This window comes from Astatotilapia calliptera, chromosome 7, assembly GCF_964374335.1.
Source record: "Astatotilapia calliptera chromosome 7, fAstCal68.1, whole genome shotgun sequence".
Taxonomy (NCBI): Eukaryota; Metazoa; Chordata; class Actinopteri; order Cichliformes; family Cichlidae; genus Astatotilapia; species Astatotilapia calliptera.
The window spans coordinates 47,424,900-47,437,297 of NC_137428.1; the positions used below are offsets into that span (position 1 = coordinate 47,424,900).

The 12,398-nt window shown below is 38.3% G+C and overlaps 1 protein-coding gene across 7 annotated transcripts in view; it reads right to left on the minus strand.

Moving 5' to 3' along the window:
- Positions 1 to 12,398, minus strand: part of LOC113026379 (transcription factor SOX-6-like) — a 106,344-nt gene that overhangs the window by 39,309 nt on the left and 54,637 nt on the right. For all 7 annotated transcript variants that reach the window (XM_080303771.1, XM_080303770.1, XM_080303769.1 and 4 more), the window contains 3 exons: positions 11,966 to 12,055; positions 3,863 to 4,035; positions 1,229 to 1,297 (listed from right to left, as the gene is read on the minus strand). In XM_080303771.1, the coding sequence (XP_080159897.1) occupies positions 1,229 to 1,297; positions 3,863 to 4,035; positions 11,966 to 12,055 (332 nt within the window). The remainder of the gene's footprint in view (positions 1 to 1,228; positions 1,298 to 3,862; positions 4,036 to 11,965; positions 12,056 to 12,398) is intronic.

The following is a 12,398-nucleotide window of genomic DNA, read 5'->3' on the forward strand; positions in this document are numbered from 1 at the left end:
CAAATTCAATTCAACAAAGAAAATAAAAGTGAAATACACATTATGCCCTTTACAACAGATGGTTGCAAAGCTCCACATGATAACACTCTGCTCTCAAGAGCCATCTTCTGCATATCTCTTCATTCTAAAAAAAAAAAAAACATGACACAGTATCCATGCTTCACAGTGTGGAACAGGATCAGAGTAGGAGCTGTTTTTTATGGTCTCACTCTCCCTTGGGGCTAAGAAGGCTAATGAAGTCCAATCCGAGCTTTATTAAGATCCAAGGGTGAGGCCTCATGATAAAAAGATGAAGAGGAAGACGACCAGGGGGGAAAGTAAACCCTCATTAACTATATCACACCTCAGGAGAGTAGGGAGATCCAAAGCTTGGGACCAACAGGGGGTCAAAAGTAGCACGGGATGGACGGATGGCAGAGGATTCAGATTGTGAGCCAACCACTTAAAAAAAATAAACCTGTTAAATTCCCATGTGACAGTCAGCCATGCTGAGCAAATTGATCAGCATTTGGTGCACAGCTGGTGGTAATTTCTTGGTGGGTATGTAGGTAAACAGTGAACACTTCACAAATCTCAGTGCATCAGATGGCTCACTGAAACAGATGTAGGAATAAGAGGAGAAGGAGAACACTGAAAAACTGAACAAGAAGCAGAAGCCAGAAAAGTGAGTTCACACATCTCCCTGCAGGTTTCTGTACACGCTCCACAGATGTTTATCCATTTATGTGCTTAATGGTTAAAAAACGTTACAGTTATCAGGAAATGCTGCAGAGAAAGAGAAAAGAGGAAGAGGATAAGCCTTGAGCACCTTTGGGTATCAATTGCTGAGTAATCAATGCAACAGTGAATGATCCAGCTATAACCAGGGCAATCACTGAGTCACCACTGTGTGTTTTATGTGTGTGTCTGAAGGCTTTTGGTGCTGCTTTCTTAACAGCAGGCAGAGCACAAAAGTAAAGGCCATGACCTCTTGTATTATTTCCGCTTTCCAATTCCACATGATAAGATGATCACGGAACTGCTTGGATAGACAATAATTAGATCATCTGCACAAAGGACAAAAGATAAGAAGTTCTTGGCATCCTCACAGAGATGGACAAGAAACAAAACAAGAGGAGTCTGCAGAGGGCAGGAGGAGTAAATGCAAAGAAAGGTCAAGACTGAAAAAAGGAAGTGTGTGTGTCTGGTTGTATATACGTAGATGTTTAAAGTGTGTTTGGCTACTAACCTGGATCTGTTGCTGAAGAATGTTTATCTTGTGCTGCTGCTGCAACAGCTGCTGCTGCTGTCTGGCAATCTGCACACACACACACACACACACACACACACACACACACACACACACACACACACACACACACACACAGAGCGGAAGAGTGAAAATGATGATAAGAGAAGAAGGATAATCTGTATTTCTGTACCGTGTTCATGTTTCTAAAATATTAAAGAACAAACAGTATGCATACAGTGTGTGTGTGTGTGTGTGTGTGTGTGTTTTAATTGGAAATGAAAGAAAAGCAATACAGGAAAATGTCCATAAATGGCTTGTCAGAAATGGTATGTTGCTCTTAGAAGTCATGGAAGTAAAAAATAAAAAATACAAGGGTTCAAGATGATGATGATGAAAAATGAATCCAAATCTCTTCCCTTTTATGTTATATCATGTTGATTTACACCGTCTTCTCGTGCCATTTTACATTTTAAGGTAAGTGCCTTACAATACTAAAAGGCAAAATTGTCATCTGGTACTCAAGATGATGATGAGGATGTATCTGTCCTCGACAGGTGGCAGACAAAGTGATTTGCTCTTGAAAACTCTCAGTGAGGTCAATCATGTCTCAAATGCAGTACAGTAAATCAAAAACAGGTAGAAAGACTCTGAGTTATGTGTCAGTTTGACCTCAGATTATTATCTCTAAAAAGCCTCGGCTGGTGTGATGGATGGTGCATCCAATCCAAGCAATTAGCAGTGCAGAAGGTTTATGAACAATTCTCTTAACTGACACTGAATCTGTGAGATTGGCATGTTTACTACATCAGCCAACAACACCCAATGTGCCTGTGGAAGCCTCCCCCCTCCCACACACACACACACATAAACAGGAGGGGTGATAATTTTCTCTGTTGTTGTTTTGATGTAAAATTCTCTAATGAAAAACATTCAATGTCAGATGTTAAAAGGCCAAGCATCATCTAGTGATTGACATCTGGGAGCGGCCACTCATGAGAGGTTAAAGTCCTAAAAGGGACAGTACGTCCTCGACGTGATCCCGCCCATTCTGAACCAGAAAAGTAAAACAGCTGCCCCTCTTTTTTTTTTCCTTGAGAAGTCGTTTAGTATATTTATTCCGAAATGTAATTACAGGCTGCTGAATGGGAGGCGGCGCCCCATTTGCACACATGTCATATTTCATTAAAGGCAGATTTCTCGGGTTTGTCTGTAGGGCATTATCCTATCAAGTCTCAACAGCCAAATGACTGGCTGATATTGGAATCTGTCTTTCTCTTCGCACTCTCCACTTTGCCTGTTTCCTTTGTAAAGCTGTGAAAGGTGGAATGTGTTGTGATGGGAGGTGTGGACTTGTCCAAACAGAGCCTGTCATATGCCAACCTACAGTAACGTGTCGGCAAACAGTAAAAACAAAGAGCAGCTCACCTAAACACTTCTCTTCGTAGGCTCTCGCTTTCTTTCTCTGTCACACAATGTTTTCGTTTTTTTTTTTTTAAATTGCCGTCTGGCACCCTAAGAGACGCTTTTGTTACAACTTTTGAAGGTGCAGTCAAAAGACATACAGATACACCTACACGCGTTTTGTTAGGGACATTTTGTTTTTCCTTTACAAGTTGGGTCTCCTTTGTGGCCATTATGTCAGTTATGATAACATTTTTACAATGCGACTTTGGAAAAAAGAAAAGCTTTGGAATTCGAGGAATTACAGCAAAAAATTACTAACTTGTTACTGGAAAATTATTAAATATCAGGGGGTTTTGTGTCGGATATTGTACACTTTCATAGGTTTAGGACCTTCACATTCAATAGATCAAACCGTTTAAGAGGAAGGCATTCACAAGAAGACAATGCTTTGTGTTAAGTCCTGTTGGCTTTCTAACCTCTGTAATTTGAAGTGTATCCAATAGTTGCTATAGGTTAATGTAACCTGGTAATGTTTAACATTTGTATTTAGTTATATGTGCTGTTCGCCCTGTTGGACTAATTTTCTGTTATTTTTAATAATGATAACCTCAAATTTCAGTATTTAGTTGAATGAACAAAATAATATAATACCTGAAAGGAATCAACAAAAAGGAATTACAGAATATTAAAAATGAACTGTTGACAGTTTAAAGCCCTGCCAATCATATACTCAATTTTGTATTTATTTATGTATGTCTTTATTTATTGATTGATATTTTTCATTTAGTCATTAGTTTGCTTCTAAATATGATGTATGCACAACCAGGGCTGTATCCAATTTCTTTTTTTTAAAAATGGGGTGGGGGGTGGGGGGGGGGGGGACATTAAAGAGACACATCTCTTTAATGTTCCAGCTGTGGATCATTTTAATTAATTATATATTGCTTACTACAAAGTGCATTAAGTATGTGAAAATACTTAAGTACATTAGAATACTTGAGTAAGTGTTCTGGGGCCCTGGTGAAACTCCACCCCCACCCCCCTTCTAGATGCACCCCTGCATAAACACACAGGAATGAACTATGTGCGATTCATATCACCAAACCCTATTCATTATCCTGCACATAGACCAACACATGTACACTATTAATATTAATGTCTTTTTCTTCTTTCTTTTTACCCAACTCTCATTGTACAGCCCCAAACACATCCACGGACCCTTCCTACCTGCTCCTGCTGCTGCCTGGCCAGCTCCATCTGTTGTCTCTGCTTCTCCAGCTGCGAGGCGGCCATCTTTTTTTGCTCATCATGGGCGGCAAGAAGCTGCTCCCTCAGGCTGATCAACTGACCGATCATGGTGGAAAGCTGGCGCTCCTTCTCTTCCAGCGACTCTGGTGTACCTGGGCATGAAATTAGCAAGAGTAGCAATTCAAAGTTGATAACACTGCAAACTGGCTGGATGTTCATAAGAGGTGTTCAGATCCTGCTCAGCTGAGGCAGAAAAATTAATACAAAATCTCAAGTGATCAGTTAATATAAAAAAGACTGGGAGGAAATTTAACAAGTACAAAACAACTCATGAAGGTCATGACAATGTTTCATGTAGTTCTAACCAAAGAGCCATGACTGAAAATAAGTTTTCTTCTCTGGCTGAAAGCACCTTGAACATTTTTCATTTATACAAAATGTCCAAACCTAAGCATAGCCTACCCTCAATCACTCAGCCGTTGTTTGGCTAACACAAGCCCTTTACAAACTCTCATTCCTAAAACTCCTGCAAATTAGCAGGCTTGCAGTTATATCTTACTACTTATTATCTTCTATCTTGTCACTGCATGCCACCACTTAGCATCTGCTCCTGAGAACAATTAAATTACTTTGACTTAACCTTTTTAAAATAAGTAGCTGTTACAGCCCTTTGTCGGGTTTATGAGTTTGATACTCATGGGAGGTTTTTTGGGCATACTCCAATGAGAATGCTTTTTGTGTTCCACATTCCTCAGATCTTTTTTTAAACAAAAGAAACTGATGATTTGAACTTTTATCTTAGAACCACATGAATGAAGCAAACAAAATCCACTTTTAATTTTTCACTGGCATTTCCTCATGTGCTTTATTTTCAAAATCCTGATAAGTATGTAAAAAAAAAATCACATTGATCAACTGACCTACTGTCTGTTAACCAGTTTATTGGATGCTATAACTGCTTCTTCTTCTTTTTCTTTTTTTTACATAAGTATAAGTTTCTTTATAACTGCTGGCATATTTTAAACCTTTTTCCAAACTTTGGAACACCCTGTCCTCCACTTCAAAGTTTGTCTGACTTTCAACTCTACTTTTAACCTACTGCTCATGACACCAAGCTCTCATGCGGTTCCCAGTCTTTCACAGTACCTCAAAAACTAGCAAGAGTTTCTCAAGGAGCAACACAAAACAATCCCTCTCAGAAATCCCATTAATAACATCTTTGGGGTGACATTAATAGAAAAAAGGATGGGTACATACAATTTGTCTTTAGTTGGTTGGGCTCTATTTGTAGGGAGTTGCCACAAGCACAAAGAGTGTTTAAACCATCTCCAAGAATTTGTTCTATGGGAGAGACAGACTTCTTGAAGATTTAATTAGTGAAAAACAGGCAAATTTGACTTCACTCTAGGAAGTAACAGGAAGTAACTAGAGTGAAGCGTAAACTAAAGCACAACCACACTGAAGTATATCTTGTTTATATCTTGTTTAGAAGTTCTTGCTCTTGTGTGTGTGTGTGTGTGTGTGTGTGTGTGTGTGTGTGTGTGTGTGTGTGTGTGTGTGTGTGTGTGTGTGTGTGTGTGTGTGTGTGTGTGTAAGGTCTTGCCCTGGGGCCATGTAGGGATATTGCAGGGTGGCCCCAACACTACCTGCATACTAACAGAGTCTTCATTGTAGTCCTGTCAGGCCCCTATTGTACCACAGACTGCCCCCCAACACACACACACACACACAGAAATTACCCCTCAGCACCCCTGTATCAAAGGCAACATTCTCCTCTTCTTGTCTCTTTTCTTCATGCTTTCATTCTGTCCATTTTTTCTATTTTTTCGGGTTTCCCCCAAAAGACCTTCCCATCAGTTACTCCGCTTCCAAGGCCTGATCCTCCCTATGGTGTATTCTCGCCACTCATCATTTTCCTCTTGTTTCTTTTCATTGTTTTCTTTTCCCACCTTTTTTTTTCAGTCTTCTTCTCTTACTTTATCACACCTCCTCCTACCATCAGCTCCACCCTCCTTTTATCCCCTCTTCTCTTTTTCCAACTCTCTTGTTGCATCCTGCTCCTTTCTCGCCAGCTTCCTAATTCTTATTCTCCTCCCCTCTTTTCTCATCAGATCCCTGACTTTTTTTCCTCTCTTTATCTCATTCCTCACAGCATTTCTGTTGTTATCACCACTTTTCTCCACCTTTCTTTAAAGTTTATTTTTCCCTTTTCACCCTTCACCAAGAATCTCTGGCGATTCAGTCTGGCAACACTGATAGGTACTTTATAATCTTGTCATGTCTTCAAACTTACACGCTTAACACAGATTCCTTCCTATTCCCTGGCATTCTTTACAGTCAAGTACAGCTTATTGTGTAACAGCAACAACTGCGATTACAGCTCCATGATTCATGTGGATTATGGGTTGTGCATTCCACACGCAACGCCTTGCGTTCCTCCAACACTTCTGGCACCGATAATCATCTCAGATGTTTCCGTTTTCCATCCATCAGGATTATTCCTGACACCTGCCGAGGGGTCCAGCCAAAACAGAAAGCCATTAACTGTTTTCTCACTATGTTTAGATGATTGGGATGATGTGTTGATGAACCAGAACTCTCTTACTTCTGTATGAGGTGTCTGTTAATCGCTTACGTGATGTTTTCATTCACTGGAATCGCATCCCAAGCTTCAAGATTTCATCTGATTATCATATGATGTTTCATTACATCACAATAAATATGAAGGCACTGCTACATCAGAACATGCGCAAATAACTATTCAGCTGAATAAAATTCTTTCTTTTATTATTATATATTCAGTAATATAACGGCTGTCTGTGAATCCCCAAACCATATGACACAGTTATGTCTCAGGCCACTTTTTTAAACACACAAATGCACCAACAAACACATTTGAACACAAAAGCCACACATAAAAATACACACAAACCATCACCCACTCACAGGCTCACACCTCTGACTAACATATTGATGTCTCTGACTGTGCTGAGCTTCTGCCAAACCATCATGTTTTACCACGGGATCTATGTGCCAGACTCCCAACGTTGCTCTCTACAAGACTAAACAGTCTCCTCAAACTTACACCACAACAAACACTCTGACTCTTGACCCCAAGACAAACACAGTCACTCCATGTTGTCCAGAGACGTGCTCGTGCTCTCTGCAAGCCAGCGGCGTGTAAAGATCGCACATCCAGTCTGCCAAATTTCAAGGTTTATTGTAGACAAACAGCTCGCTTTTCCAGACAGACGGTTGCATATGAAATAAAGAAAAAAAAGAATGAAATTGCAATGTGAGAAAGATGCCTTATTTAACTGACTGCTGAATTTGAGTGTGATTATTGCTGCCAGATGTGCCTGCTCATGCATCTGACAGTAGAATCAGACACTTTCCATCCATCTGTTAATATGAGCTCTCTGACTTTGCAGGAAAAAAAAAACATGGAAATGTCAAAACCAGGAATCCTAAGAATACCCAAATGTCAAAAAATAGAGACGAGGTAAAGCTGGAAAAGAAAAAAAGATGAAAATGTCCACATACATATCCCCATTGCAAACAGCTAATTCATCATCTGAAACTTTGGTGACACTGCTGAGCTGAGAGGTGTCCAGGTTTTATTCTTTTTCCATTGCAGTTATTTTCTAGCCAGCATCTTCTTAATTTGTTGTAGTGTAGTCTCATGAAGGTTAAGAATATATAAAAGAAATAAAATCCTTCTTCTCATTTTAATTGATCATGTTTTGATAATAGTGTAAATCATAACTGCTGTATTCAAGGCAACGACAATTACAGGAGAAAATCTTTTTTTTAAAAATCCTTCAAAATAAATCGTTACAGTTTTATAATTTTTCAGAGTTGCACAAGATTCGCTAGCATCATCTAAAAGAATTGCACAGCTCTGCTTGATCCGTTCATCTTTTGTCTCTTTTTCTATTAAAAACGAATTAAAAGCAAAGCTATAGGTTGTAAATGGGGAAAAATACCAGTGAACTGCTGCCCTCTGTGACTAAAACAACATTTTTTTGTGATAGGAAGAAGAATAAGAAATTGGAGAAGAGTTGTATTTAAAGCTTAGTGCTAGAATATTATTAAGGAGGATATCAGGACACGGTAATGAAGAGCAACTAAGAGCAAATAATTAGACGAAATGTCACGCACCTCCTTCTAGAGCTTCATAGTGTTTATATATTAATCCTGGGCACATTCCCAGTTGTTTTGCTGTGAGTCATGGTGTAGTGTAGCTAAAAAGTATTTACTCACACATAAACATAAATATATTGTACACAGGCAAACTGAAGCCATACCTGACCGGTAATGAACATTCCAGTAAATAAAAGGAGGTCAATGGGCTTTTTTTACCCTAAAAATAACTGCGACTGAACAAATAGGTCCAGGTCGCTGTGTGAGGAGACACAGAGCAACAGTTGTGTTTGCGTATTTAGGTCAGCCAGACCAGGCTTCTTTTCAACCATCGAGAAATAAAACGCTTGAATTCAGCGAGAGTATTTTCTTTAGTGAGGACACAGCTGGATGAACAGAGACATCTGTGTGCCGTGTTTGTGTGATCATTTGTGTGCGTGCGTGCTGGCACATGCTATATTTATTGGTGTCTTCAACTAACACATAAGAATTGAGTCCAACTTTGTGGATTAGACAAGCATACTCTTGTCTTGTCTCCACTGAAGTGCTATCAAATATTTAAAGAGATGGTAAAGGAGGGTTTCTATCACAGAAATGACCGAAATAACTTTTAAAAGTCACCAAAACTGAATTGCATGAAACACAGATCCATAAAGCTTTTATTTGTCATTATAAGATTAACTTGTATTTTTCAAACATAGAGCATCTTGTAAATTGTTAACCTTTATTGGGTGGGATTACTGTTGGCCATCAGTATCATGACAATAGATTGCACACTAGTGTCTTTCTTCCCCAGGAAAACGTATTTGTATGTTGTGTCCGCTCCAACAAACAAACTAAAAAAAGAAAAAAGTTTAATCCAAATCTATCAAATAGGTGTAAAGTAGTGATATAAAGCACTATGCTTTTAAAAAAGAGTAAATTTATTGAGGAACACACAAGCACTTTAATTGAGGCTACTGAATGATCAGTTAAATGCTATTTAACTGTTATTCTTCAAGTTACAAGAAACTTTTCCTAATCATCAAAAGTGTAATAATGCTGTCATGACTCCAGGTGGATATCAGATATATACTTATTTAAAGCAAATGAAAAAAAAATATGTCAGCTAACGTTCTGCTAGTTCATGCAGTATTAGACAATTAGAATATTTGCATACATCTTTATCTTAATAATAATATTTCCTCCTCTGTGTCATAAAAAAATTCCATCTGAATGCTGCTTTTCATGCAGAAATATAGTCACTTTCAAAGAGGCCGAGATGCTTCTGCATATCCTTTACCAGAAAAGTGGTACGTTTAATAGATTAAGACACATGTGACAGGCACTAAATCTGCAAAGCACATCAAAACAAGTGGAGCATGAGAGGCTTAAATCTGAGCAGGAACGTGCCCTTGAAAATACTTTTTTGTACCTTTTGTAGCTGTCAAAAATGTTTAAATTTAATTAAAATGAACTGATTTATTCATTTTTTATTCCTAATTTAAGTTTTCTATCCTGTGTGTCTCCTCACACAATGACCTGAACCTATTTGATATGGCAACAATGGGACTGATAGTAATACCAATAAAAAAGTAAGTAACAAATATTCATAAAAAGGTTGATTAAGAAAGGTGAAAAGAATCGCTAAATGCTGATTGGCCTTGGACTTGGACTTTGGTTTGAGATTTAAAAAATTGGAAAATCTGTGCAGACAAGAGTGCGTATGTAACTTTCAATTAACAACCTTTTTATATAAGAAAGATAAAAGCATTTGAGGGAAGCAGAGCACGACTTTTGGCTTCTTCTTATAATTTCTCATTTTAAGCAATAAAAGAGGACAGCTGTTTTTGTCTTCATGTACAAAATGTGCCACACTATAGCAACTACACTGTGATTGAATTGAATGTCTCATTTTAATATTTCACAGTGAAAACAGAAAGAATCCAAAGATAAAGATCATTTCTACTGATGGAAATTACATTCACTTCACTCTTACTTGAATTTCATCTTACTTGCTTCTTCTAGTTTGAATAACTTTACTGTATCCCTGCACTTATCTGACACAAGAGCACTCTCAATGAGTTGTGTAACCTATGCTAAATTATTACTATGCAAAGGGTGATTAAGGGTGTTTATTTTATCTGAATAAGAAGGGTGCTTGTGTAGATGGAGGTAGTCGGTATGACGACAGAGAAAAAGCGTCTGATATGTGTCCTACAATAAAAGTCAATGTCTGTTCTGCTGAAGAAGGTTCTCTGTAGTCCCCTTTTCCCACTTTCCACAGAGGAAATACTTGCCATTTCAGCCGGAGACGATCACAAACGGTTCCTCTCACTGAAGGCAGCTCGACTGCTCTGCCGTTAACAACTTGCGTTACGGCACACAAACAGAAAATGCTGTAGCCCTCGAGACAGAAAGCATTTCCCTGTCTTAATATATCAGTTTTTAAAAGTCATTTGTTTTTCTACCTCATTCTATTTTTATTATTTAACTACCATAAGCACATTTTAGAAATTTAAGAAAGCAATTTTTCTTCTTATGTGTGAGTAGTTTAGTCAGACGCGGTCACACACACACACACACACACACACACACACACACACACACACACACACACACACAGAAACACACACACACACACACACACACACACACACACACACACACAAAAACTATACAGTTCTGTAAATTCAGAGTAAAGACTCTCATTGTTTTTTATTGTTCTATTACTTGTTGTACTAACCAGTCAGCCTCACTGCCTGCAATCGAGGCTCCACACGGCTCTAATATATTACAGGCCTCCTTCTTACGACAGCTCAAAATATGCATGAACTTTACAAAGTCAGGAGATGTAAAACACGCCGGGGAAGATAATTGTAAAAGTAGAAAACCATCAATAATATCGGATCTGCATTTCCGCGTTGAGAACAAGCACTATTTTTCTAAGTGGCTTTGACTTCATTCCTTTTAATAAGCGCTGTCTGCGTCACAAGTGGTAGAGCAGCACCACAGACGGGCAGAGGGTGGTTTCTTCATTGATTTTTAGCCAACATGTAACCTTTCTGTTTTTACTCCCTAAAAACCTGTTTAGGTGTCGGCCCCCAAAATCCTGTGTCAGCAGTGTGTGATATACAGTGATGTCAAGAGAGGTAATACTTGTAATTTCATATTTTACTTATAGTATTTAATGTGTAAAGAATAGCTATTCACACCGATCACCTATACATGATCTTATAGCTTTATTAATTCTAAATTGCATATTATATTGCAGTTCTAAAGCAAAATGATAAGATGTATATATATATATATATATATATATATATATATATATATATATATATATATATATATATATATATATATGCTGCTATTTTCACTTCTGAACACCAGAGCAGGTCGAGAATTCATTGGTCTTGGTTATTTATGCCTTTGTAAATGCTATTTGCTGATGTGGACTACAAAAATATAGGACCATGTGCAACCTCTCCTCTCATACACACCCTTTAATCAAAGGTACAATTTGGAGTACTTAGTGCCACCCTCACTGCTCGACAGGTAAGCCTGGCTACCATTTACTGTGCTGCTTTCATATGCAGAAACATGCAGCAAGTATACACACAGAGCAGAGAATTGCAGCGTATCTAACCGTTTCTTACCCTTGAATTTAGCGTTGCACAACAGTGTCTTTTCTGCGCACGTACCATTAGCTTTTATTTATAACACTCTTCATATTTGGGTGAACCAAAAAGAAAAATGAGAGATTCCACAGATGCTGCAGGTTTTGAAAAAGGCACTACTTATTGTGGGGGGAAAAACACGCTTGCTGTCTTTCTTTTGTTTTGCCAACTGTGGCAAAGGGCACAGTTAAAGCAGGAACAGTATTTATCAGCATACACTTAGCATCTCCCTGAAAGAGAATGTAGATATAGTAGTAGCTGCTATCTTTCTCACTCTTACCTTTAACCTCCCCCAAGAATTCAGTGGCGTTCAAGCAATCCACACGCTCCTTCCAGTCTTTAGAGAGGAGTCTTTCCATGCAAGAGGGTTCTACAAAAACAAACAAAACAATTAGTTTCTTTTTATCAAGTCTGTTTCAATTTGTAACTTTCAGACAATAGCATCATATTTAAAATGAAATATGCATTTTACAACAGTCCACCTGTTCAGATACTAATGCTGAGGTCTCACAGGAGGCCTGACTGTCACCCATAAACACAAAACTGGGGAAGTAGTAGAAAGAGGAGAAAATTGGGTGATGATAATAAAAAGTATGGAGAAGACACAAGAAAAAAAAAACCTAAGAATGAGTACATTTCCCATCAAGGAGAAGAAAAAATTTCCTCCTACTTTATCTAAAAAAAAAATAAAATAAAAAAATGCAGCAGCTGAC